General features: G+C 42.1%; 1 protein-coding gene across 3 annotated transcripts in view; it reads right to left on the reverse strand.

Moving 5' to 3' along the window:
• Positions 1-20458: 20458 nt before the first annotated feature.
• AMOT (angiomotin) overlaps positions 20459-27926 on the reverse strand; it is a 62359-nt gene continuing 54891 nt past the window's right edge. For all 3 annotated transcript variants that reach the window (XM_082446126.1, XM_082446124.1, XM_082446125.1), the window contains 4 exons: positions 27439-27561; positions 26426-26658; positions 24608-25291; positions 20459-24255 (listed from right to left, as the gene is read on the reverse strand). In XM_082446126.1, the coding sequence (XP_082302252.1) occupies positions 24158-24255; positions 24608-25291; positions 26426-26658; positions 27439-27561 (1138 nt within the window). In that variant the 3' untranslated portion in view covers positions 20459-24157. The remainder of the gene's footprint in view (positions 24256-24607; positions 25292-26425; positions 26659-27438; positions 27562-27926) is intronic.

Genomic DNA, 27926 nt, shown 5'->3' on the forward strand with positions numbered 1-27926 from the left:
AGACGTGACTTATTGAGCACTTACTAAGTTTCAGGCCCTGCCCTAAACACTCCACATACCTTATTTCCTTTAATGCTCACTAGAAACCTAAGAAGTGGATGCTGTCGTTTTCCTCACCTACCCCATCAAGGCACAGAGAGATTAAATAACTATGTAATGTAAAATATAAGTGAGCTTTGTGCAAGGGGTAATTGTCATGGGTTGGGACAATAAAGGAATGCTCTATGGAGGAGACAGAACGCTGATTTTGGATCACATAGATCCATAGCTCATTCAGCTAAGCAAAGGGGAAGAGGAGGGAGAAATCCAAGTAGAGGAAATCAAGGAAATGGAAGGTGGAAATGAGCCTGGCACGTGTAAAGGGAAAAGACTGTCCTGATTGGTCCAGAGGCCAATGATGGAGAAAGATAGGAACTCAGGCTGATAGCATTATCCTTCCCACCTCACAGATTGAGCAATTGAGCCTTGGTCCTGGAACAGCCACCAAAATCCAAAAGTAGCAATCTTTTGTTTTTCTGCCCTAGTCTATCCACTTTAGATGATCATGCTTTCTAAATCATCCCTCCGGGCTCCCCCCACCATGGGCTCCATGGCCACATGATAGACCCTCAGTTTCCAAGGACAAAATCGCACCCCCACTGAGATTTAGCAAGGTGTGTAGGCCAGGTCAGGAGAGTAAGCCTTGTGAAGTCTGAGCCAAAGTGGATCTATTCCCTACCTTAAAGTAGGGCTATCCGCTACCTTAGGATCCAAAAGCAATTCAAATCCATGCCAGAACCTTACCCCACCCCCATTCCTGCCCTCATTTAAATTCCTTGCTTTGCTGCTGACCATGACTCTTGGGTTTTGCCCCAGGTGGGGAGAGCCCTTAAGGAAACTAGTATTTATTTTTGCCACAAAAGCTTGTGAGTCTCTCAGCCATGTCAGACTGTTGGTGGAATCAGGAGAAAGGAGTAAGGAGAGTTGGATTTCTAAGGAAGCAGCTACAGCCAGAACAAATTTTTCCAGGCCAGGAAGGGTTAATGCAGCACAGTATTTTATATTGCAAGCAAAATACCAATGAAAAGAAAAGCTTCTCCTCTCCCTCCCTCCCTGCCTCCCTCCCTGCCTCCCTCCCTCCCTTTCTTCCTTTTCTTCCTTCCTTCCTTCCTTCCCTTCCTTCACCTTCAAAAATGAGGACATTGCAAACAGGAAGAAAAGAGAGTGTCCACCTTCTTATCACCCCACCCTGCCCTCCCCCACCCCTAACACTTGACAGTTGGAGGCCCATTCTCTTGGAGTGTCGAATCCCATCTTGACAAGAATGAGAGGCCAGGCAGTATGTGAGAATTCTATCTTCTCCCTTGAGCCTGAAATGCATGCCCAGATGTTGCTATGGTAACTCGCTAGTACTCAGACTCCCATCTACACAAGCATGATGCTTCTCTAGTGACCACCGGTTCCCTAGCTTTTATGTTTGTTTCACCTTTTCTGGACGTAAATAACATGCTGGAGCCTTAGTAGATCACAGGCTAGTCTGGGAAACAAATGTACCACCAGTAAACACAAAGGGAAAAAGAGTAGGCTAAAACTGGTCTGTAAGGTGGAAGACTGGGTTTTATGTGAAACTGCATTAGTGGGCTACGTAACTTAGCAAGATGCTTCACCTCTCATGACCTCATAGTCTCTTCCTAGTATGGGGGGGGGGACGTGGACTAGCTGATTTCCAAAGGCTTTTCTCTTCCCAAAATGATTCCGTGCATATCTTTAATATGCACAGAAATGTCAGTGGTAACTGTTTATAGAGCATCAGCTGGCATCCTGAGAATTTTTAAAAGAGGCTATTTAATGAGAGGCCTGTGAAAGGAGTGGGAGAAAGGAAGTAAATGGTGGGTTGGGGATGGCTGAGAGTAGGAGACAGATTGTAACTTTCTACCTCCCAGTTTGGTGGGAGAACACTCAGAGTCAAATACAAGTGGGAAATGGAGCCACCCTTTCACTCCTCTGTCCTTTGTACCTTCTGGGTAGGTGGTGTCCCTCACTTTACTCAATCTCCCAAATTTCTAGATTACAGGAACTCAGTCTCACTTTCTTGCCTTTATGTGGTCCGCTTTCCCCATCTGAACTCCATATAATCTCTACCAACCAAATCCTACATATATGCAAAGTTTAACTTAAGCTCCATCACCTCCATGAAGGCTCTCCATAGCTCTCTTAGGCTATAGAGATCACTCACGCTTCGGAATGTGTATGGCTCTTGGGATGTCACCTCCTAAATCTTATCATAGACTGCTCTCTCATTTTAGCTACCCTTATTTTTATAGTTTTAAATACGCTTCTGTTTTAAAATTTCATTACTTTCATATTGATTTTAAGTATGGAGAGATGCAAAGAAGAAAACAAGAATGAACCATAATCTTCCCCTTTCTAACACTGTTGACTTTTTTTTGTAAAAGTAATACCCATATAAAGGTTAGAAAATTCAAACTATGGAAAGGTACCAAATGAAAAGCAAAATTCTTTCCCAACCATCCCTAGTCTCTTTCCCCAAGTTAACTATAAAATATTACATATGGTATTGTCCATAAAAAAAAGAAAGCAACATATACCAGCATACATATGTATATCTATATTACAGAGCATAATCCTTTATCCTAAACCCTTGAGGCCAGAAGTATGTTGGAATTCAAAATTTTTAAGATTGTAACATGGTGAGATAGTGCTTGTGACATTTCACATGTCACTCCCACAGTGGGGTTTGGGAGAGCAAAGACAGATTAGACATGTTCAATATTAATCAAACACATTAAAATTTGTCACACTATTTTGAGATAAATGAAGATTACAAATAGCCACATGTCAGTTAATATCAGGTTTTTCCCCAAACGAATTTGTGCCAAGTTTTGGGGAAAAAAAAGTGTTCTGTTTTCAGAGGTTTTAGGATTAAGGAAGAGCAGATAAGGGATTGTCTTTGTATTCATAGTCTCTCTCTCTCTCCCTCTCTCTCTCTCCCTCTCTCTCTCTCCCTCTCTCTCTCTCCCTCTCTCTCTCTCCCTCTCTCTCTCTCCCTCTCTCTCTCTCTCTCTCTCTCTCTCTCTCTCTCTCTCTCTCTCTCTCTCTCACACACACACACACACACACACACACACAGAGGGTACTATATACATACTGTTCTGCCCTTGCTTCCCTTTCTCCTGAATAACTTATATTAGGGAATTTTTAACGTCAGCCGATACAGATCTAACTTTTTCTTTTCGCTATCCCCCAATATTCCAATGTATGGTTGCACCAATATTTACTTATCAAGTCCCCTACTGGTTGACATTTTGGTAATATCCAGGTTCTGGGTTTTGGTTTTGATTAGTTTTGTGTGGGTATTTCGGGTTTATCTATTTTATTTTTTTTTGCAATTACAAAGTTGCAGGGAATATCCTTCTTTATACTTTTTGGCGAACTTTTGCATTCTATCTGCTGTAGGCGATATCCTTACCAATAGAATTTGGTAAACTTTTATGTGTTTGGATCTTGTCTTTTTGGATAAGTTGCAAGCTCCAAAGAACAGAGTTTGTCTCTTTAAGTTCTTTGTTATCCACCTCAGAGCTTTGACATATAGTGCTAGTAAATGTTTGTTAAATGAGTAAAAATAATAAAGATAATGAAAAAAATAAGATTATGAAAACCCTTATGAAGGTCCTCATATAGATCTTAAAAATCAGACAAAAATATGTAGCAAGAGCTTAAAAATAGCATAACCATTCGACCCTGTAGTGCACCTCCTAGTTATATTTTTCCTAAGGAAAGAATTTTAAACGTATATATTTATGAATAAAAATATCAGTTGGAACAGTATTCATAATAGCAAAACCTTTGAGAATGTCTAAATGCTCAACCCTGCTGGTTTGCAAAATGCTTGTTTGCAAAATGATATAGAGAAAATTTTAATATCAAGTGGGGAAAAAAAGCAAGGTAGAAATTATATATACAATTCTCAATTATCTAGAGGTGTTTTAAAGGCACTGTAATAAAACTGAACTAAAGCATGAACAGTGGCTGCATCTAGACAGAGGAATAATCAGGAATGTTTTTCATCTGCTTTATAACACTTTTCTGTACCATGCTTGTTATATTTCTACAGTGAGCTTGTATTGTTTTGATAATTAGAACCAAGATTTTTTTTAAGTTAGCTAGAAGGAAAGTATCTTAGTCTATTTGGGCTGCTATAACAAAATACCATAGACTGGGTAGCTTTTAAACAACAGAAATGTATTTCTCACAGTTCTGGGCGCTGGGTAGTACAAGATTAAGGGGCTGGCAGATTCAGTGTCTGGTGAGGGTCTACTTTCAAGTTCAATAGACAGTGCCTTCTCTCTGTGTCTTTCTCCACATGGTGGAAGGGATGAGGGCTCTCTCTGAGGCCACTTTTATAAGGCACTAATCCTATTCATGAGTGCTCCACCCTCATGACCTTATCACTTCCCAAGGGCTTCACTTCCTAATACCATCACATTGGGGAGTTAGGATTTCAACATATGAATTTTGGGGGGACACACACATTCACTCTAAATCAGGAAGTATTCTCATTTTCATCTCCACATGGAAGTGAGGGGACATCTTTTGGTACTTGCTCATATGTTCCTCCACCTGGTACCCTAGTGAATTCTCACAGGGTCCCTAGGATGCATTGCTAGCCATAAGGTATGTTCTGTCATGTACCCATTTTATAAACTCCAGCCCAGGTTGAATCATGCCTTCCTCAGAAAGTCTTCTTCTCCCCATCCCTGGCTCCACACATACCTACCCTTTGGACTCATTCTAGTTCAAATTAGTTAGGTTGACTACTTAATCATTTTAACAGCTTTTCATTCTTGGTATATTTTTCATAAGGGTTGGCTGGTCTCTCTCTCTCTCACTCTCGCTCTCGCTCTCTCGGATGTTTGCCCACTTGAAGTCCCCTAAGATCTGGGGAAGAGTCATGCCATTTATCAGAAGGAGGAAAGCCAAAGAAGTTAACAAGAGAGGCTGCTTGATTCGGGTCGTTGTCTGGCTCCACCTTTCTTCTGCCTGATTGGTTTCAGATGGATATCTTTTTCTGGGTTCTTTATTCTTGCCTTACCTTTGGGACTTCACAGAGAGTGGAGTCTGTTTATAAAGCCAGGTCTGAGTAGTATCCCACCTCTATCCATCCAAAATTATGTTCCCAAGCCAGTCTTGCCTTTCTTATAGCCATGACCATATTTTCCCAGCTGATATGCATGATTACATGTTCTAACTGGGGAAAGGAGGCCTCTCATCTACATGCCACCTACCATGTGAAACACATTGATTCTTGGGACTTCCCTGTGGTCCAGTGGTTGACTCCGCGCTTCCACTTCAGGGGGCGCCGGTTCGATCCCTGGTCGGGAAACTAATATCCCACATGCCACCCCGTGGCCAAAGAAAAAAAAAAAAAAGATATCTGGCTCCACCACAGATGCTGCAGGGTTTGGGGGTGAGGACTGGACATGAAAATGAGGAGAGAAGTCTAGAATGCCCCTCTGCTGCCTTATCTATGTGACTTCTCTTGTGACCTTACACACCGGTGACCACTCTATTCTTGGAGCTCTCCACACTTTCTCCTCCATCTCTGGCCTGTTTTACTATTTCTTTCTGTGGCTCCTCTTGTGCTCTCGTCCATTATCTCTCTCCCATTAACCTGGGGTTCTCTCTCCTGTTGCCACTCTTTCAGGCATCTGGGTAGATAAAGGGGTCATTGAATTTACCCTTGGCTCTGTTGTTCTCGCAGCATCCTTCAGATTCTACCCAGAGAGGGATAGGTTCTAGAAGGAGTTGGAAGCCCTACTTAAGCCTCTGACCTAAGTTATGTACTCCAACCCAACTTTCCTAGAGAACCATGTATTGAATTTTCAGCTTTTCTATTAAAGTGATGTTTTGTCCTCCATTTGGCTACTGTTCTTTGAAAATCTTTCCCTTGGGAATCTCATAAGGGGAAAGGGATGATTGGCAGCGAAGAATTTCAACATTTCCATGTACTATAGACAAATACCACCTAAATGCAAGCAAAATTTCAGCCCAATTCCCAAGAGAAACCTTTTCTCTTGGTTCTCTTTTTTCCTCTCAGTCTGTTCTATCCCAGGCTCCATTACTAACCCTTCTTCTTGTGTCAACCCTTTACATGCTGCTGTGACCCCAGATTCTTTCTTTGTTCCTTTTCTCTTCACACTGTATACACTCTTCTTGATGAATCAAAAAATCTTTATCTCTAGTCTAGATTTCTCTCCTGAGCTTCAGACCCATATATTCATCTGCCTGCTGGTCATCTTAGCTTGGCTACCCCAAAGGCACCTCAAATCAACAGGTCCCAAAATAAATCAATTATCTCTACTCCCTCCCTTCAAACCTTCTTCTCTCCCTATGTACACTTACTGCATGGCACCTCTGTTCTCCAAGACACCCAGGTCAGGAACCTGGGAGTCATCTTAGATTCCTCCCACTATACCTCCCTCACCACATTCAATCACTCACTCTGTCCTATGAATGTCACCTCCTAATTATCTCTGAAATCCACCCCTCCTCTCCATTCTTATTTCTACTATTTGCCCTGGTTTAGGCACTCATTATTACTCATCAAAAAAGCAAAAAAAGCAACTATGGGAACAATCTGCTTCAAGTCTACCCCTTTCAATCCATCCACCAGACTGCCAGAGTGATTTTTCTAAATTGAAGAGCAGGTTGTGTCCCTTTCCTGCTTTAAAACCTATAACTCTGCAGAAAGTCAAGTCTAAATCCCTGTGTGGCATGTAAGACTCCGTATGATGTGACTTCTGCTTTGCACACTCTTCTTCAAATACATCCTGCCCTAGTTGTCTTGAGCACCTTTCATTCCTCAACTCCAAACACATCAAGCTATTTCTGACCTTCGTGCCTTTGCCTAGAATGCCCTTCCCCATACTACCCTCCCCCCAACAAATCCTGTAGCACAGCTTGTCAGAGCTTTGCTAGGTGACAAGCTAGCTAACATCTGATAGACATTCGCACTGAGATGGCTGGTGGCTACTTCTTGTCAAAAAATAATACTAGTAATAGACAATACTTATATAGTGCTTACCATGTGACAGGCATTCTTCTAAGTGTTTTCTTATATTAACACAGGTAATCTTCATGACGGCTCTATGAGATAGGTACTACAATAATCCTCATGTTCTAGATGAAAATACTATGGGTCTAAATCACAGTCACAACAGCTCGTGGGTGGTAGAGATTCAAACTCAGGCATTCTGGCTCCAGAGTGTGTGCTCTTGACCACAGCTCTCTTGGTGTCACATTTCCATAATTCTGTCACCACTTTGGGGAAGGCAGTATGGGCTCTTCAGCCAGAACTTGTTTCAAATCGAAGCTCTGCCACTTACTCGCCATTTGACCTTGAACAAGTGAATTAACCTCTCTGATTCTCAGCTTCCTCTCTGTAAAATAAGGATAGTTATTGTAAACGTTAAATGAGATAAGCAATATTTGCGAATGCGTAGAACAGAACTTGATACATATTAAGTCTTTAATAAATACTACCATTGTTGATTGTTATAGTGAATAAAAACAATGACTCTAATGGTGATTTCAGATATCAAAGAGAACGGAATATAGAAAAGTGGTTACGAAAAGGACTTTGACTTCTAGCTCTGCCTCTTGATAACTGAGTGATCTTAGGCAAAGTATGTAATCTTTCTGTGTCTCAGTTTCTTCATCTATTAAATGGGATAATAATAGTATCTATTTCTTAAAATTATTTTGAAGATGAAATGAGTTAATAGATGTAAAACTTTTAGAACAGTGCCTACATAACTGTTGGGTTATGATTCCCTTGAGGCCCTTGCCTCTTCTGACCATGTGTATGGACCACCCTATATGCATCTTTGTTTTGGTAACATCTGTGCCAGATGGCTACTGTTTTTTTAAAAATCATTAGTGTCCTTCGTAGAGAATGGACTTGAGGACACGGGGAGGGGGAAGGGTAAGATGGAACAAAGTGAGAGAGTGGCATGGACATATATACACTACCAAATGTAAAATAGATAGCTAGTGGGAAGCAGCCACATAGCACAGGGAGATCAGCTCTGTGCTTTGTGACCACCTAGAGGGGTGGGGGGAGAGTGGGAGGGAGATGCAAGAGGGAGGGGATATGGGGATATATGTATATGTATAGCTGATTCACTTTGTTATACAGCAGCAACTAACACAGCAATGTAAAGCAATTATACTCCAATAAAGATGTTAAAAAATCATTAGTGTCCTTAAAGGCAGAGAATTGACTTTTTCAATATATCCCCAAAGCCTGTATAGTCTCTGGAGCATGGTCTGATGAGTCAATGAATAAATGAATGAATGGGTCTGAAGAAAAATATGAATAAATAAACAAACAGAAAAATGAAAAATTGGGTTGACGTTCTGGGGCTGATATAATATCAGCAGGTTGGACCAATTTTTCTGACCAAACAGTAGAATGGAAAATTCCTTCTTGCCCACTCTGGGGACTTAATAAATATTTAATAAATGGCACTTAAATAGCAACATGCAAATGGCATATTCCATTTCATTTGGCTCAATGTGCTGCCTCATAGTCCTTCATTTGAAAGAAAACATGACAGATCATTCATTTTGCCTTACATATAAAGCATCAGAACGAAAAAGCTTCCTTTTTTCAAATCATGGCAGCCTGAGGGTCTGCAACTGATCTAGCTAAGGAAAGCTGAGGTTGGCTTTTGTGGATATGTCCACCTGTTAATTTTGGAGGCCCTCGAAGGCAAGGGTTTTCAATCCTGACTGTGCATCAGAGTAACTTGGGAGTTTATTAAATATGCAGATACCCAGGTCCTTTAACAGAACTACTCAATCATATCCTCCGGGAACAGAGGTCCAGGGCCTTGCACTTTTAAAAATCTGCCCTTACTCTAAAGCAGTGCCTTAAGGGTAGTCAAGATTGACCAGTAGATGTCACTGAATCCTTCCTAGGCTCTATCACCTACCTGTCCTGTTGTCTTAACTTTTACATACTTACTTGGAAAACTGTCTACAGCAAGTAGCTCTGACCATATCCCAGAGGCATCCATAGCTCAGGTCACATGGACCTTGAGAGAGAACAAGGGCCCTGTCATACATAGCATCTGGAAACCAAATGTTTTCCTGGGCAGCTTGGTAGAGCAAGCTTGGTGAAGCCTGTGCAGGAAGCAGTCCCCAAGCCTGTGGTTTTTCATTCCATCTTGATGCATTGACTGCTAAAGTGATATAGTCTGAAGGAGCCACTGTTCCTTTGGGTGCCTGGAAATAAATAGATCTGTTAAATGGAGCACAGAATCAGAAGCAGCAATTTTGTTTTCTTTAAAAATGAAAGAAAAAGAAAAAGAGTTTAATTTGTAAATCGACTTCAATTTTTAATATTTCTAGTTCTAAAGAAACAAGGGGGGGTGGAAAGCACAGCAAAAGAAGGTGCAGAAATAATCCCATCTGCTACAGAAGGCCTCTACAGAACTTGACCACTAAAAAAAGAAACAGACTGTTCCTTGCTTCAACAACTCAGCCTCTCAGGGTTCAGTTGAGACAATGGTACCACGAAAGGATTCAGGGATTTGCTCAGAAATGTGGCTTTAGTTTAAAACACAAACGACCCCCTGCTGGAAAACAGTTGTGGTGCTCCTTGTCTGGGAAGGCGGGCACCACTCATTCACACACCGCACACCACTGCTTCCCACGTTTAGGGGCCTCAGATCAGGGTGGAGTTTCCTCTTGATTTGTAGCCCTTCCCTCCATGGCCGCTGTGTGCACATCTGCATGTGCCTGAAGTGTGTTGGCAAGTATCTTCGTCAGCACGGACTACCAAATACCATAACAAATACCATAGACTGGGTGGCTTCAACAGCAGACATTTATTTTCTCACAGTTCTGGAGGCTGGGAAGTCCAAGAGCAAGGTTCAGCCGGGTTTAGTTTCTGGTGAGAGCTCTCTTCCTAGCTTGTGGACAGCCCCCTTGTCACTGTGTGCTCACATGGCCTCTCCTCAGTGTTCGCCCATGGGAAGAGACATTTCTCTCTCTTCCTCTTTTTGTAAAGCCACAAATTTGATCAGATTAGGATCCCATTCTTATGACCTCATTCAACTTGAATTGCTTCCGAAAAGTCCTATCGCCAGATATTGGGGGTTAGGGTTTTAACATATGAATTTGGGGATGGCGCGGGACACAATTCAGTCCATAGCAAGAAGGCAGTGTAGGAAAACTGCAAAGAGACACCTAGACCGGCCTGCAAGCACCTTCTGGAAAGGCTCAACCGGGAAAGAAAAGCACATATCAGATGAGGGAAGGAGCCCAAACTCAACTGACACCAAGCTGCTGGTCAGTCTGCACTCCCCAAATCCCACCCCCCCACGCACCACCCTGTGGCCATCCCTGACGGCCAGATGTGTACACTCTGCCAAGACGTATCGGCTTTAACCCCCATTTCAACAGGGACCCCAGAGCATTTATACTCTCTAAGGCTCAATTATTCTCCCTCTAAGGAGAAGGGGAAGTTGGATATATTGGGTACCAATTATCAGCATGATAAGTAAGAAAAATGAATACTAACTAGGTTTCACAAGAGCAGAGACATGAAAGGCTTGCATAATGATGATCATAATTGCATTTGTAGAGTGTGGTTTACTTTGACTAAGTACATTCTGGTACGTTACCTATTTGATCAAAGTAAGTCAGGAGTTATTAGTCCCATTTGACAGATGAGGAAACAAGTACAAATGACCTATGACAGTGTCCAAGGTCACAGACCAAGTTGAAACCGATACTGCACTCTTAAAGAATGTAAGCAGTCGTTGATAAGTTAACAGGGCCACACTGGCCCCCTGGGCACCAAAGTGCTGTTATGAGGACAGCACCACACAATTTAACACTGAATTTCTTTCCTATTCTTTCATATACATTTATCTGGTCTCCTTGAATTGTGAGTTTCTCAAAATCAGAGACCTAGGTTTGTATATTATCAAATTGCCCACAAGGCTTAGCATAGGGCTGGGCCAAGAGAATGAAATCATTGAAAATACTTAACTGTTGGTATAGCACTTTACAGTTTGCAAAGTGCTCTCACATATACTATTTTATTTCATCTTTATGACAACCACCAGAATATCACTTTAGGAAAAGTCATTTTGTCTTCTCATTCTCATGATGCTCATTTTAATGCATTCATTTTATGAAATATTCACTGAGAACTTACCATTATTTTTATCATGAATAACTAACACTGATTGAGCACCTACTGTGTAACAGGCGTTGAACCAGGCACTGGGCCTAATGCTGAGAATACAAAAATAAATCATGTGTCCCCACCCTGAAGGAGTCTCCTGAATAAATAAATAATGCCGTTTGATGAATGCCTGTTAGTGATCATTTGGCTTCTGAACTGTACTGCTCTAGTGATGAGGATCTAATTATCTTCTAAGTAGCTTATCTCATTTTATTTTCCAGATAGTTCTGGTACAAAGCTCTTCCTTACCTTGTATCTCCTTTGCTTGCACCCCTTTGCTCTTAGACCTAGCCCTGGGGCCACACAATATAAATTTTCCTTTTCACTTGACAAACTTCCAAATATTTGAAGGCACCTGGTATCATCAGCCACCCCATCCTAAGCTTCCCTGGCTCTGGCTCTGCCTGCCCTGGCTCTCCGACAGCTGGGCCCACTGATTTACCCCCCAAGGACTCAGCCCTTTCCCAGTTTCCAGAGCAACAGACGCTTGAGGCCAGAAGCACTCAAGTGGCCAGCCTCCTCCATTCCAAATTCCAATCACTGAGGCTCTGCATTAGGGCACTCTCCTCATTCTGTTAGTTTCTGAATCCCAGCTTCTTCCCCACCTGTGCCCTAGTTTGTAAAGCAAGAGATGAACCTGCAGCTTGAGCACTTTAATTAAAGGGGAGGAGGAACTGATAAGGGAAAAGAGGGGATTTCGTGGGTGGACCAAAGTGCTTGAGGAGATAAGGATGAAGTCCAGAGCAAAGGTGGAGATGATGGGATTGATCTTGATCTGGAAGAAGGATGCCTTATCCACAGAGACTAAAGGAAAATGGTGAGCTGAGCGGAGCTGTCGATAAGTCTGCTGTTGGAGAGGGCTGGGAGTTGAAATTGATCCTGAGGCTGATTTTGACCTGGTTAACACCAACATGGTGACATCACCTGTTAAAGCTGAAGTGCTTTCTGAGTGGGCAGGGGTAGTCCTTTACCTATTGTTATATATTTTCTTCCAGATTCAGTGAGATATAATTGACATACAGCACTGTGTAAGTTTAAGGTGTACAACATAATGATTTCACTTACATACATCATGAAACGATTACCACAATAGGTTTAGTGAACATCCATCTTTTCATACAGATACAACATTAAAGAAATAGAAAAAATAGTTTTCCTTGTGATGAGAACTCTTTGGATTTCCTCTCTTAACAACTTTCATATATAACACACAGCAGTGTTCATTATCTTTATCAGGTTGCACAATACATCCCTATACCTATTGTTATATATTTTTAATAATAACCTTGGGTTCCCAAATGAAAACTCTGCTTTCACACTGAAGTGGGAGTTGAGGCTATCTGTGAGGGAGGGAGGCAGGCGTGTAATTGCAGGCTTCGGGAGAAGAGTGCTATGTGTGGAATACTTCCTGAGGGGAACAGGAAACTGGCCGAGGGCAAAAACAAGTTCTCAGCTGGAATTCGAGCCTCTGGCTGTGTAGTGGCACCAATTTTTCTTTATCTTTTCATTATCTTTCTTCAGCAACCACAACAGCTCAGTTACAGGAATGGAGAATGCAGTTTCATTCATTCATTCATTTATCCAAAAAAAAAATTTAGTGAGCACCTACTTTATATCAGGCAGTATTCTAGGCTCTGAGGATATAATAATGAACAAAAATAGGGTCATTTACAGTATCAATATGTCTGCATAGGTCAGCATTTTCCCTTTCACTTCCTGGAAATTATGCAAGAACAACAAGGAGAATGGAAAAAAACTCTCCAAGCTCCACTTATCTACCAAGACAGATATAATCTCCAGACTCCAAACTGCAGCTGCCGAAAGTATTTGAGATAGGGGAGGAATGGGAAGAAGGCATGGGAAGTGAAGAAGCACTGAGAGTGTAGAAAGAACACAGAAGATCTTAGGAAGCTTCAACAAAAGTATACTTCCTGAAGGTGACCGGTACATCCTGAGGTATGAAAGCTAATTCCCTAGTTGGCAACAACAGGTCCAAGGACTAGGATGAGTACAGCAGGGGCAGATATCCTCCTAGACTACGTTTGACTCAGAGAAGCTGACAAAATGAGACTAGAGAAAGAACCTCACAGAGGAGCCATATTTGCTGTAAGATATCCATCTCTTTGCCTGCAGGGGATAGAGCTTTGGGGTAGTGAAACATGGAAGGCTACTCTGGCCCATTTTCCATCCCTGGAATCTCCTGCAAATAGCTGAGACAGGATAATCCAAATCATTCAAGGATGGATAATAAAAAGGGAACTGACATAGTATTGATAAAAGTATATTATCTGGGCTTCCCTGGTGGCACAGTGGTTAAGAATCCGCCTGCCAATGCAGGGGACATGGGTTCGAGCCCTGGTCTGGGAAGATCCCACATGCCGTGGAGCAACTAAGCCTGTGCGCCACAACTACTGAGCCTGTGTTCTAGAGCCCGCGTGCCACAACTACTGAGCCCGTGTGCCACAACTACTGAAACCCACGTGCCTAGAGCCCATGCTTCACAACAAGAGAAGCCACCGCAATGAGAAGGCCACACACCGCAATGAAGAGTATCCCCCACTTGACTCAACTAAAGCCTGCATGCAGCAATTAAGACCCAATGCAGCCAAAAATAAATAAATTTAGTTTTAAAAAAGTATATTGTCAATATTATGACATAGTATGAGTGTGTTTCATGTTTGGTAATTGCAATCATTGTTGCTTTTGTTGTGGTCATCCATGGACAATGCTTGGTGTCAGTCTATTTATCTCTTGTAAAAATAAAATACAGTGTGTGTGTGTGAAAAAAAATAAAAAATAAAAAAAAAATAAAATAAAATCTAACTGGTGGCTACACTAAAAAAAAAAAAAAGTATATTATCTTTTAAAAGGTGGAAATGTGCAACAAAAACAAAACACCATAAACAATTTTGCCACTGAGTAGATGAAAATTGTTTCCAAAAATTCCTCCATATATTTAAAAAACAATGAGGTAACCAACTCTCTGAATGAAGAACACAAAACAGAGATGAACAAATTCTGGAAGAGATAGTGATATAACAGAAGGTGAAACTAGCAGAACTCAAGGGAAGTGATCAGATTCTGGGTATATTTTGAAGATGGAACTGATGGGATTTACTGATGGCTTGGATGTGGGATATGAATTCCAATGCCCTAGGAGAGTTCCTAGCAATGGGTTCACATGGTAGTGTGTTTCTATAATATTTACAAACATAGGAGAGCTTAACCTTTTGGTTAAAATTGGTTAAGACTGCTATGATTGTCAATTTTATGTGCCAACTTGCCTATGGTGGCCAGTTGTTTGGTCAAACACCAGTCTAGATGTTTCTATGAAGATATTTTTTTAGATGTGATTAACACTGAAATCAGTAGACTGTGTAAAGCAGGTTGCCCTTCATTATACGGGGAGTTCCCACCAATCAGTTGAAGGCCTTAAGAGCAAAGACTGAAGTTTCCCAGAGTAAAAGCAGCTCTGCCTCAATATTTCAAACTTGTTAACTTCTCAGTCTTTCTCTTTCTCTTTCTCTTTCTCTTTCTCTCTCTCTCTCTCTCCCCCTCCCTCCCTCTCTCCCCTCCCTTGTATTTTACTTTTTTGGAGAACCCTGACTTGTATAACTGCTATCTCATTCCACTCTCATTTCCCTCCCTTACACTTTCTCTCATGTTTGAGATCCAGCAAAGGGGAAGTTCAGCGGGAGATATATTTAGTTTGTGTTCAGTGACATATTTATGTGGTTTGCAGTCAGTCCTGTGTATAGATAAATCATTGCTAAACCACCCTGGTAAAGGAATGACTTCCAGAAATACCTCCAGCGCTCACTCTGCTGACTTATCCAGCATGGTAATGCAAAGGTGCAAAGCCAGAGGTCTTATCACTTACGGTCCTTGGCACTGAAAGTGTGTGGGTACTGAAATAAGGTTTGAAATGTATGGATTCAGAAGCTAATCTGAGGAAAATTTCTTCAATCCCCTGGTGTGCAAAATGGTATGCAGAGTATTCGGTTCTCACTAATGCCTGAAAACAGAGGAAGTTTTCTTCTGTCAGAAATGTACTCAATAATACAATGTATACAACTATGCACAGTACTTTTATTTATTCTGCAATGGGAGTTGCATAAAATATAATTTATCAGAATTCTTCTGTGTATAGAGCACAAACCTGAATCAGTTCTACAAGTATCAGTTCTACTTCAAGTGTGTGAAGTTGCATGCTTCAGCTTTCCAACTATCAATAATAATACATTTTGATCAACTATGCTAGTGGAAAGAGTAAATTATCTTCCTATTCTCTAGATAGGAAACGATATTACAAAACCACTGTTATATGAAGAAGCCAACAAAAATATAAAGCCAAGAGTGTCGGAAAAAAGTATTATAGAGGTGTGTTGGGCAGTTAATGCATAAAAAAAATATTGCGTTGGTTTTCTTTTTTATTGTTATGTATGTGGTATTTGTCAGCTTTTAAAATTTTGTAGTTAGTTGTGATTTCTCATTCTAAATAAGTACTTTAATATCTGGTTGTGTATTTATAATTAAAAAAAAAATTCTCTTTCGTAAAGAGGGCCTCCAAGCTGTCTAAGTTTCACAATTCACAAGATGTGGATTAGCCCCTGGGTGTGAGAGAAAGAAAAGAGTTTTAAAAGATACATTTGTTTTTGCTTTTTGGATCTTTTAACTTTGCTTGTTGGGAAGAATACATATGTTACATTTTTGTCACAGAACTAGTTTTTAACACCTAGCAGGTTACAAAAATTTTATTTCCCTTTCCCCTTTTCCTAGCTCTAGTTAGTTCCATGGGTATCACGGTGGCTCAGCAAATGCCATCCTTCTCTTGGCCATCTACAGCAACATGACACACGCCTTGATTACTTCCCCTTTTACCCTCTCTTGTTTGTGTGACTCAGCCCCCTACAACTGGATAAATGTGAATTACCATAGACTCATGGCTTGAAAGAAATGTAAACTATCCTTCCTTCCCTCTGTTTTGCTCTTCTCAGATTTTTCTGGGAAATTTATTTTTGTGGATGTGTCTTCTTTGGAAAATGACATGTATAGTAGGAGAACGAAGTAGGTATAGCCAAGATGGGGGAATAAAATGTCAAGTGTGGGCAGAACCAGTGGGAAAAAAAAATTGAAGTTTGATTAACAGATTTTAGGCCTGTAGAATATTTTCAATATATTTAGAATTTAAAGTCTTTTATCTGTGCCACATAGCCAATTTTGGATCCATGTGAGAGAATTTATAACCTGGGAGGTAGTATTTAGTCTTACGGAATCAAGGAATAGAAGAATCAAAAGGGACACTAGAGATCGTAATCCAGTGACTTTATATTATAGAATAGTCATTGGAGCTAAATGTGCTAACCAAGATCATAAATATGTTGGTGGTTGTCTCAAGGACTAGAAACCATGTAAACCAATAACAAAAGCAACCAACATGTCTTGTTTGATCAGAGCAGTGAATCCAACCACTTAAGAGTTATATCTGGGGAGAATAGGCAGCTATTTCACCATAGGTACTAAGGGTGAATGAAGAAAATAAAATGGCTGCCTACTGAAGTAAGGATGTGTGTGATAGCTAATGTTCAAACTGGACTTTGAGGAACTGAAGAGGGGAAGGGAAGTAAGATAAATGCCAGGAAATCTTCAGCCAATGTTTCTCAAAGTTCTGTAGTCTCAGGACAGACTACATCAAAGTCTCCTGGGAAGCTTGTTAAATTGCAAATTCCTGCGTCTTATGCTAGAACTACAGGGTCAGTTCTCTGGGGGCAAAGCCAGGGAGTGTGCATTGAATAAACGCCTGCCTGAGGTGATTCTGATACAGATTGTTTGGAGAGGACTTCAGGAAGTACTCTTCTAGATTAGTATCAGAGAAAATAATGATGCCATAGCAGTAGTGTCCTATAAGCATAAGAAAAAGAAGGTACTCAGAATAAAGCATGATAATCATTCTACTGGAATAAGAGTCCAAGATAGCTGCGTTTTAGTTTCACAACCATCAACTGTAAAATTTGGGGTTAGTTGTTTAACTCTCACGGTCTCATTTTATTCACTTTGCAATGGAAGCTTTTGAAAGATTTTAAGCAGGGGAGTGACATGAATTATATTTGTTGCTGAAAAAATATAAATATTTGTGCTAAACAGATAAGAGAGTAGAACAAGAGCAGGCATGGCAGATCAGTTAATATGCTATTGAAATAGTCTAGGGAAAGATAATGATAGCTTAAAATAGGTTGCTGACAGTAGAGTTGGAGAGCAGTGAATGGGTTTTGTTATTTATTTTGTTAGGATCAGTGATGGATCGTATGTCAGCTATGAAGGAGAGGGAGGTGTCAAGGATGACTCATGAGTTCCTGGCTTGTGATGAATGATTGACATTTTAAGGGGTATGAATGATTTGAGGGTTCAGGTGATCGAGCGTGAGGTTCAGATCAGGTAGGTCAAGGCTAAAAGCCTACGAGGAAATGGGGACGTCAGAGGCCTTTGAAGTCTCTCAGAAGTCAAAGGGCAGATAGAGTAGGAGTAGGAGAACTGGGAGGGTGGGAGACTGTGGCCAGAGAGTGGGGTACTGGTGTCTGTGATTTCTACGGTGGAGCGGTTCTGCGTGATGCCAAGGTCTGTGTTAGCCATGGGCACAGAGGACTCAGGTGGAATGGATGTGGGGGGTCTGTGGAGCTGGAGAGGGCAACGAGCTAACGGGCCAGGGCACTAACTGGGCCTTTGAGCCTGGAGAGGACAACTGTGATTGGGGGCCAAAATCATCATCGCACTTAGGATAGTGACCAAATTGTTAGATGAGAGTAAACAAGGACCAGCTGGATGACAGGGACTTTAAAGGAGCCGGAGCTTTTTATACGAGTGGCAGAGAAATAACAGCTTAGAACCTGCACTGGGGAGCCTTTAAAGAAAATACCTTCCCCTTTGATATGTGAATTGTGGGAAAATGAACTCCTCCATTTTTGAGACTTTAAGTTGCAGTTTAAGGCAGGAGTTGTGGTATCAAACAAACAAGTTTTGCAAGCAACGAAGCACAAATGTGATATCATTTTGTTTGGTTGGTGAGTTCTACGTTTTGGTTCCAGGAGTAGCACTTTAAATTTTTCACTATTAAAAATTTCATCTTTACGCATACAAAAATATTTTTGGAAGAAATGCTATGATGTCTGGGATGTGCTTCAAAATAACATAGGATGGATGGGTGGGAGCTAAAAATGAAGCAAGATTTGGCCTGTGTTGAGAATTGCTGAAGCCCAGTAATGGTGACATGGAAGTGCCTTGCACTGTTCTGTTTTGTGCAAGTTTGAATTTTTCTTTGATAAAAGTTAAATAAACCACTTCATCTTTATAGATCCAGCCTATCGTTTTGACTTGCATTTTTTTATATTCTCACTTTGTGAAGCTCTCTTATCCCCTCTCCATGAGGTTCACAGGGATAACTATTTATCCCCATTTTACTGATAAACTTCTCTGATCCTGTTAAGGGATTTGTCCAAAGGTAAACATCTGTTAAGCGGCAGATTTAGGACTAGAACTCCATGTTCTTTTGACGTCTGGACCAGTATGTTCTACCACCTACTTGAGTGAGTTTTTAAGTTCCCATTAAGAGGTTGTTAAAATTTAGAGTAGTTATCTAGGGACTTTGATCTTGTAAACAGTCTTCATTTGGTTGCAGGTCTGACAAAGTGAGATTGCCTTTGCACATGCTATTTCTTTTGCATGGAATGTTTGTTCCCATCCCCTAGTTCACCAGCTTAACACCTGTGCATCCTTCAAAGCTCAATTTAGTTTTTCCCACACACATACACTCTCTGTTCCATTCCAACACTCATTCCCTCCTTTGCCTCGTACATAATGGCAACATCTAATATGGAGTTATTCAACAACTCCCACCAACTAAAACCATTGATAGAGGCAATAGGCTAATGAAAAAACATGAGAGCCAAAATAAATACCCTGGACTTGGCCAGATTGTGTATCTGAGGAGTGAGTACTTGGATGTGGTATGAAATTTTGGTGCTCTGGAGAACATTTCTCTTTTTGGAAACTAAGTCCTGTCATTCAGGTGTCTTCACTCATATACCACAGTGATTGCCAGTCAATGTGGAAGCTATTCTAAGACCAAATGACTTACACTTTTTTCCTCCAATAAAACCTTCCTTCAGGATCAGATGGAGGTGGAGAAGGTGAGAAGCAAGAGGTGTTTTTTCCTGCAATGTGTAACTCATACAGACTGAGCAGATGGCTTATCATGGCAGGGGAGGCCCACAGGATGGGAGGTGCAGTACCACAGAGATAAGAAGATTGGTTATAACACTGGATAATATATAGAAATGCTCCTACGATGTGATCTTTGTCACTTTTGAAGGAATGCTTGCTTTTTCTCTCCACAAGTGACTGCTCATTAAGAACTAGGTACAATATATTTCTGAAAGAAATGCTTCACAAAGCTTTGTAAGAAGGTGTGGTTAACTTAATGCTGTCTTCTTTGTCCTGAAAAACAGGAGTGGGCTTTCACACGTACAGTTTTCAAAGCACTCATCATAAATATGGAGGGAATTTAGCCCAATTTAATAAAAAAAATCAAATTTAGAATGGAATGAATTCTATACCCTCTCCCTATCCATTCTGCAACACCCATCAAGCCCAATTTCACTGTGAAAAGTGTCATTTCAAAGCCTGTGGGGATCTTATCCTCCCGGGTCAGGCTGGGACTCAGTGGTAAACAGGAGGCACAGAGAGGGCAGTGTAAAGGCAGCTTTAACATTTTCAGTGAAAAGAGCCAACTTGTTTGTGGTTTTGATTTGCTTTTAATAACAAGCTCCCTCAACCAAAACTGATGAATTGGCATAAGAACAAGGGTACAAAAGGAACATCAAGGGGCCTTCCAAAATGCTAACCAAAGGATGAATTCTCTGCTTTGGGTGGCCATCATTTTATCCCTTGGAACCAGGAGATAAAAAGATGCAAAGCTTTTAATATATGCTGCCCGAGTATATAAAGGAACTGATTAGACCATGTGGCCCGTGGTGGTGTTGTCTTAATACTTTATAATCACATTCCATACTTTAAGCAAATGCAAATTCTGCCACATGCTGCCCTTGAAAGGCCATTTCACTGCATACTGAATTGAAAGTAATCACTGACACAGCGTAAATAAAGCCTCTGTTGGGTAAACACCAAAGCATTTTCCACACAGTATTGCATTTTAAAATAGCTAAGTTTATTGTCAGTGAAAAGATAGGCACAAAGTGGATTCAAACCTGCTTAACTTTATTGGAACTAGCTCAGTCAATTACAGAATGGGGTCTCAATCATTATGGGGCCACATACATTTTAAACCAAAGGTGATCCCTGTCTAGCCATCTGCCAACCCCAGCTATCCATTTTACAAACACATGCCATCAATCACAAGGGAGGCCAGAAGGAGGTTTGATGGCTCCATCGTTGCTACCGGAAAAAAATAAACAAACTCCCAACACTTGTCCAACTGATGATGGATGGTACTTGGAAGCTATATTTCCAAGGATCATGGCGGGCTAAAATTGGTGGCAATTAGCCCATAGCTGATGCCTTCCTTTGAAAACATGTTCAGTAAGAATGCACACATTTTAAGTAACACATTCCATATGTGAATGAGCAATTGAGATAACAGGAGATGGTATGGCTAACAGACGTGAGAATATCATTTATAAAAGTTAGTGCATATGTATACACTTGAAGCTGCCGCATTATGAGTGTTTAGGCTCTTCATAAAAAGTAGTCTGCACAATCAGTTTGTTCCATTTTCCAATTGGTGTCCCCAACCCAACTGTGTAACAAGAAAAAGAATGCACGACGGGGCTCTCGGTGTGTTTCCTATGGCAGATGACGGCAGATATTTCAGGTTCCTGCTATCCTGTCATCCTGAAGCTCAAAAGCAGCATTGAGAATAAATCCTTCATTAAAACAGCAATCAAGATACATGATCTTAAAAGACAGCTCAAGCTAGTTTTATTTAATAAAAAAAAAATTAATAGGAATTTTATATCAAGTAAAGTTTGTTCTAATGAAGTTTTTCTGTACATGGGACATTGGTGTACAACTGACTTAGAAGGTCCCCAGAGACCACCAGGCAGTACAAGTTAAGACAACAAGGTCACCCTCCTGTCCTGAGGTGCCAGTAAAATGCATAGATAGATGGGAGTCCAGAAAGATCCCCCAAATGTTATTACATCCACACAATCATGATAAGGTGGCTAACTTGAGATTTCTCCCAGAAACCTGAATTTTTTAAATGACACCTATTAGAGATTTTCTGAAAAGGCTGGATCTATCCTCCTCGTAAACATAATACACTGACATGGACTTCTTCCACCTCTTAGATGTTCCATATTATTTTAGCAAATTACCTGCGATAAAAAATTGAGCCAAAAGGAACTGCCTCTGGTGTGAGGGGGCAGAGAAGTTGTGGAAAGTTCAAAATAGTAGTTGGCCGAGAACTTCCTCCTTTCCCCAAAATATATGAGTCTAAAGAGATGGCTGCCCCACAGTGTGGAATGTATGACATTTGTCACCTTACAGAATGTGATTAAAACGATGGCTCCCAGAGCTAGCAGAAATTCTGGCAATGTGTCATAACCATGAAAGGAGTAGATGAAAGGTTTCTTTTTATTTATGTTTTATTTATTTGAATAGAAAGTAGCAGTCCTGAAGTTTGCTACTTGTTGCTCCTACTATCTGAAGGATTTTTTTTCCCCTGTGACTATAGGGTAGTATGAGTATTAGCACAACTGCACTTTTAATTTCTATTTGGGATTCACTTGATGACTGAGGACTCGTGTAGGATGATCACTTCATTCTTTGAAAATGTCAAGACTGGCTGAAAAATCACATCACCTTCCCTCCTGTCTCTCCCTCACCACATACAAAATAATTCCTTTTAGGAATGACCAAAAAAATATTGGTAAATATACCATTCCTACACTCGCAGAGGAACCCTGTAAGATGATCCGAGATAGCCAATCCCATAGCAAGAAAAGTGAGGTTGATTTCTTAGGGGGATGTTTGCTTCATGTGACTCAGTGTTGAAATAAGGATCAGGAAAGGGAAAACCTTGCAAAAGGCACTGCAGGAGAGGCAAGATAGGAATTCAAAACCTTGGACAAATTACTCAAGCCAGGGACATTTTCCAAAATGCATGTGCCCTGGGCCGTGTCAGTGTCTTTTCTTAAAATGGGGCTTTTTGTATATAAGCGTTTCCCAAATTAAGCACGGTAATCGGCAGAGTGGAAAGCTGTGTTGTGTGATCTTGAAAAAGTCACTTAACCTCTCCAGGTCTCAGATTCCTCATTACTAAAATGAGGGGGTATGGCTATATTGCTAAAGTTCCTTCCAGCCACTATGCCTCACAATGTAATATATCAGGCCTACTCTTCTATGAATTTGGTTTCTAACTAACACATCCCCAAACCTCTACCCCCCCACCCTTACCTAATACCCCCCACTCCCCTCACCCCCCCAATACCCCTGAAAACTGATCTTAATGACATTGTCTATGGATTTGTCACCTTAATGAAGGGCAGAGAGGCGACACAGGGCAGAGACCTGTGGCAATAGGCAGCCCTTCTGTGTCCCTGGAGGCAGACCTAAGTCAAAGCTTGGAGCCATGGCCTCCTTGGTCCCTGCCCACATGTGCGTTTCCTGCTGCTCTCCAAAGGTATTCCAAGATGGAGTCACTGGCAGTGAGAAGAGGTAGCTGAGGGTACTGCTGCAGCCCCCCTCTCCCCTGACTGCAGCATAGTACTTTGGGCTTCTGATGCTATTCCCTTGGAGGTGATAGTTATATATGCCTTTTAAGACGTATGCTAAGAATTTGGGAAAACAACATGAGTTATTTCAAAGTAGTCACCAGAAATTCAAAGCATTCAACCTGTCAACAAAAACGCTTCCTCATTTTGCAAATGATTGGCAATTTGAGACTGGTGACACAGCCAGTGAGTTTGTGCTGGAGAAGAAATAAACACCAAGCAGGTTGGTCTCGGGAAAGGCAAGCGAGCTATGTTCCTGGCTACACACAGACCACACAAGTCTGCATACAGCACCTCATGCAACTCTCCATCAAGGCCTCGGATGGTCTAACTCCCTACGAGAGAAGAAGTTGTACATCACTCAGCTAATTTACTCTCCTAGCATCTGAAAGCAATATATTAATTATCCAAATGCATAAATTACTCCACAGTATATATATGAATGTATGAACCTCCACGAGGGAACCAAAAGAATCCACTTCCAAAGCACCACTGAAATAAAGATAAACACAATCTCCTGGCCCAGGGTGGCTGGGAAATTGGGAGGGAAAATTAGCTCCAGCACCCTTCCACACCCCAATACTCCCTACCTTTTCTCCAGTTTACATAGCTCTTAAAACTATTCCCTTTCATGCGCCCGAGGCGAGAGCTCTCTCTGGATGCTGCCTAGATGGAAACTATACAAAACAGCACACACCCAAATCCTCTCTGGCTTCGACTTCTGAACTACATGTTACACACTGTCTTCCAAACATACTGTGCTCTTCGGTAAAAGAATGATCCAGAATATGGAAATGCTAAACAAGTTTCAGCACATTGAAAACATTGATGTATATCCAGCTATTAACAGTCCCAGAATTTGTATAAATCCAAACAATAAACTTTAGAGCACATTCTGATTGATCTGGCTTTAGAGGTACTCTCTAAGTGTACCAGAACAGACTGGAGTTCATATGGGATTACCTAAGTACTATGTTGTTTCAATAAAAAGTCCCTTTAAAAAACATCCCCCCACCCAACCCTTGTCCTCACCCTCAAAATAAGAACAAACAAAAGGGAAAAATGATTAAAAGCATTCTTGCTGATAAACTGCAGCTGTTGGTTAGGCCATTTAGATGAGATATTCCACCATCTCTGCATCAGGCTCTTGTCCCAGGATCTGAATGGGAGCTTTTCTTTCCAGAGTACTGGAGTGGAAAACAGGGCCATCTAAATGGAAATAAGGGGTTAGAAAACACTTAGGGACAAGGCGAGAACTCAAATTTTAGAAGTGGCTTTAGAGCCCCCATTAAGCCCATGGCAAAGTGACATTGGCCCACTACACTCCCCATCTTGTTCACCTGAGCATTTACTTTTACTGGGAAATTGACCTTGACTCATCCCCGTTCTATCCTGGAGAAGTCATTTGCAGACTCTCTGCCCTTATCTCCTCTGATTAATCCGCTTTAGAACTTGAAAAGCCCTGCCCATATGACCAGCTGTGCCTAAACAGCAGGCCAACCACCCAACCTGTCACTGAGGGCAGAACCCAGGGCTACCTGATCCAGAGAATTATTATTACCTGTCTTATCTGGATTGCAGCTCAAACTTGGTATAGACAAACGACGTGGTCCAGACCCGGAAGCTGGACTTGCAGGAGCCTCAGCCTGAGCCAAAGCTGGAGTTGGAGCTGGAGCTGGAGGAGCAGCTGCAGCCGGAGCTGGAGCTGGTGCCTGAGTCTGAGCTGGAGCAGAAGCCTGAGCCGCTGCTGAAGCCGGAACTGGAGTTGGAGCCGGAGCTGGAACCGGAGCCGGGGCAGCTGGAGCAAGCTGAACCGCAGCAGCAGCAGGAGCAACAACAGCAGCAGCAACAGCAGCGGCAGCAGCTGGAGAAACAGCGGCAGCAAGAGCAGCAGCAGCGGTCGCCGGAGACGGGGCGGCGGCGGCGGTGGCGGCGGTGGGCGCGGCAGCAGCGACAGCCACTGGAGCAGCAGCTACCATGGTGGTGGTGTTGGTGGCAGCGGTGGCGGTGTTGGTGGCGGCGGTGGCAGTGATGGCGGCAGCAGTGGCGGCAGCGGCAACTGGAGCAGGAACAGAGATGGGAGCGACGGCTGCGGTTTTGTTGGGTTCCGTTCCCCGTTCTGTTTGTGTGCTGCAGTCCCGGCTGCCTGTCTTGGAGTGAGCTGACAGTAGCGGAGTCGAGGGCGGCACAGGCGAGGGGGTGGAAGGGACAGACTCGGCACGGTAGTCTCCACCCAGGAGGATACCTACAAAGGAGAGAGGGAAGGAGCTTAGAAAACTACAGGCTATTCCAATATAGACATCTGATTACCTCTTCTTCCTTGCAGGAGGTTCAGGAGGAAAAGGGATGGTCCCAAATTCTCTACTTTTGCCTCCAGTGAACCCAGGAATCAGTTTGTCAGGCACCTCCCACCGTGGCTAAAAGCTTCTTTCAGACTTGGCAGATCCCTTCTGGTTCTCATTCTCTAATCCCCCAGCGAAACGTATTAAACCTTTAAGTGTCCTGGGTATCCGTTCTGATTTATTTTTCCAATGGTGATTGATTTCCAACGAGCTGTCAGAATGCTTCTACTTGGTTCCACTTATAACCAACACCAGCCATTACCAAACAGCTGGAAAGGATCAGGAAAAGAAGTCTGTGGTCGCAGAGGAGTGTGATAGTAATTGTGTGATCTAAGGTTCTAACCATGACCAGGGTCCCCCAAATACCTACTCTAACCAAAGGACACTGCAAGTGTCAGAGGACCAAGAAAGGTATTAGAAGCAACAAAGAGAGCTAAAATACAAATATATATAGCTTGTTTCCTCAGGCTCCAAAAATGTGCCTCGTGGTATCCACAATACTTCTGGGGTTTTGATTAGAGGGGAAGGAATGGACAGGAATGGAATGAAAAAGTACATTCTGTTCTCATCTCAGAATATTCTGGTAACAGAAACCTGCCACCCAGCTCCATTTAGCTTAACTAGAACTCTGCGTCCTCCTATTATATGGGAGGAAAGAACACAGAAAAAGCTGGAATTTTGAAATTTTCAATGACACGAAAGCCACATGGGCTTTGGACAAAGACAAAACGTTCCGCAGGGCAAAGGCCAAAGCTGAGAATTTTTAAGAGGAAATTGAAGTTATCTTCTTTCCCACCCAGACAGAACTCAGGATTCTTATCGTCTAGGGCTGTGGCTTCAACCAGTGTTCTCTCAGTGAGACTTCATGGCGTCTCCTAAATATGCAGTCAGCCTCTCAGGAGGACAAAACCCAACCCGGTATATCTTCCTCTCTAGAAGTGGGACCATTACTCCTTCTCATTGCCACGTGGGCACGTATCCAAGTCAGGGCTCTCTTTAAACGTGTCACTTTAATCTTCCTTATTTACTGTCATTACCTAGGCTCCCCTTCCAGCTCTTGTCATCCCGCTTCTCTTCCATGATGGGGGTGCCAGTCAGGGTGGAAGAATGGGAGAGTAAGCCTGACCCAGCATTGGAAATGGACATCAGAGACTTCGCCGGCCGCATGGATGACAGCTGCTCTGTCTTACTTGGCTCCTTCCGGGAACGCTGCTGGAGTACCTTGATCATGGCATCCTTCTCAATAATCTGGGCATGGAGGGTCTTAATCCTAGGAGCCAAAGACAGAGAACATATAAAACATTGTTGCCACCTCCAGGTTCTGGTCTCACTACCTGCATGGACTTGAGCTTCCGTTATCTTTCTGACTAGGGGGCGGTCTGCTTATTTCTGAGTTGTAAGACAAGAGACAGTGTGCAACAGTTTTTAATGCACACCCATATGGGCACAGAGGAACATCCAGGAGTTGTCACTTAAACCTTAGGAAGCCAAAGAAAAGTATCTGTGAAAAGAAGGGCTGTACATGAGAGAGTAAACTGATGTAGTGGGGACCTTAGTGAAGAATCTGAGTCAATGGAAACGATGAGTCAGTCAGTGAGAAGATGAGAACTTCTAAGAATGGGCTACTTCGGCTAATAAGTAAATGATCATGTGCTTGTAAGAGACATCAGATGCCCTGTCTCCGAGTTTGAGTGGATGTTCTTTTACCAAGCACTCTGCTGTACCACAGAGTTGAGGTGCAATGCTAGAAAGAATACCTCAGAGTGCAAATACCAACAATTCAGTTCTGGCAGAGGGCATATGGAAGCAATTTACCAAGGACAATGGGGAAAGCAATGTTACTTGGAATTCCAGAGTTAGTGGGAATGGTCAAGGTAAAGGTCATTGCATCTCAAATCCTAAATAACAGGCTGGCCGGGGTGCAGGGGTCGGGGGAGGCTGCATTATCAGGTTCCCCTGTTGTGAATGAAGATGCTTGCCCTTCCCTACTGACCTATCTGGTCTCCATACCAACTTCTCAGATCCACCAGAGTCCAGATCAACATTTTACCTGCCCTCCATGTCAAGGCAACGCTTGTTGGCCATCAAGATTTCTTCTTCCTCCTTCTGGATGCGAGCTTCTAGAGCTGTGTCATAGCTGGTGTTAGGAGAGTGGCTGATGACTGTTGTGTCCCTGGGAAGGAAAATGGCAGTGATAATGATGGGAGGGCAACAAAATCTCTGTCCTAAGTCAAAAGCCTTAGGCTGAAAGGCCCTACACTGAAATCAAACTTATTAGGAATGGTTGGTTTCTGGGTGACTTACTGATAAGAATCTCCAAGATGGGAAGGTTCAGCTTTCAGAGCTAGAAGAGGTTATTGACAGACATAACTGCAAAAGTCAGTGATGGATTCTATGAGAAGTGCACAGGCTTGCCTTCAGAACTAGAGAGACACCCTCCCAAAACCTCTGGCAGAAAGTCCCTTCAAGTTTGTAGATCATGACCAGGCAATAGGAAGATATTCATATTTCCACTTTATATGATTATTTATATTACAT

The sequence above is a fragment of the Balaenoptera physalus genome, assembly GCF_965194825.1.
Source record: "Balaenoptera physalus genome assembly, chromosome: X".
Taxonomy (NCBI): Eukaryota; Metazoa; Chordata; class Mammalia; order Artiodactyla; family Balaenopteridae; genus Balaenoptera; species Balaenoptera physalus.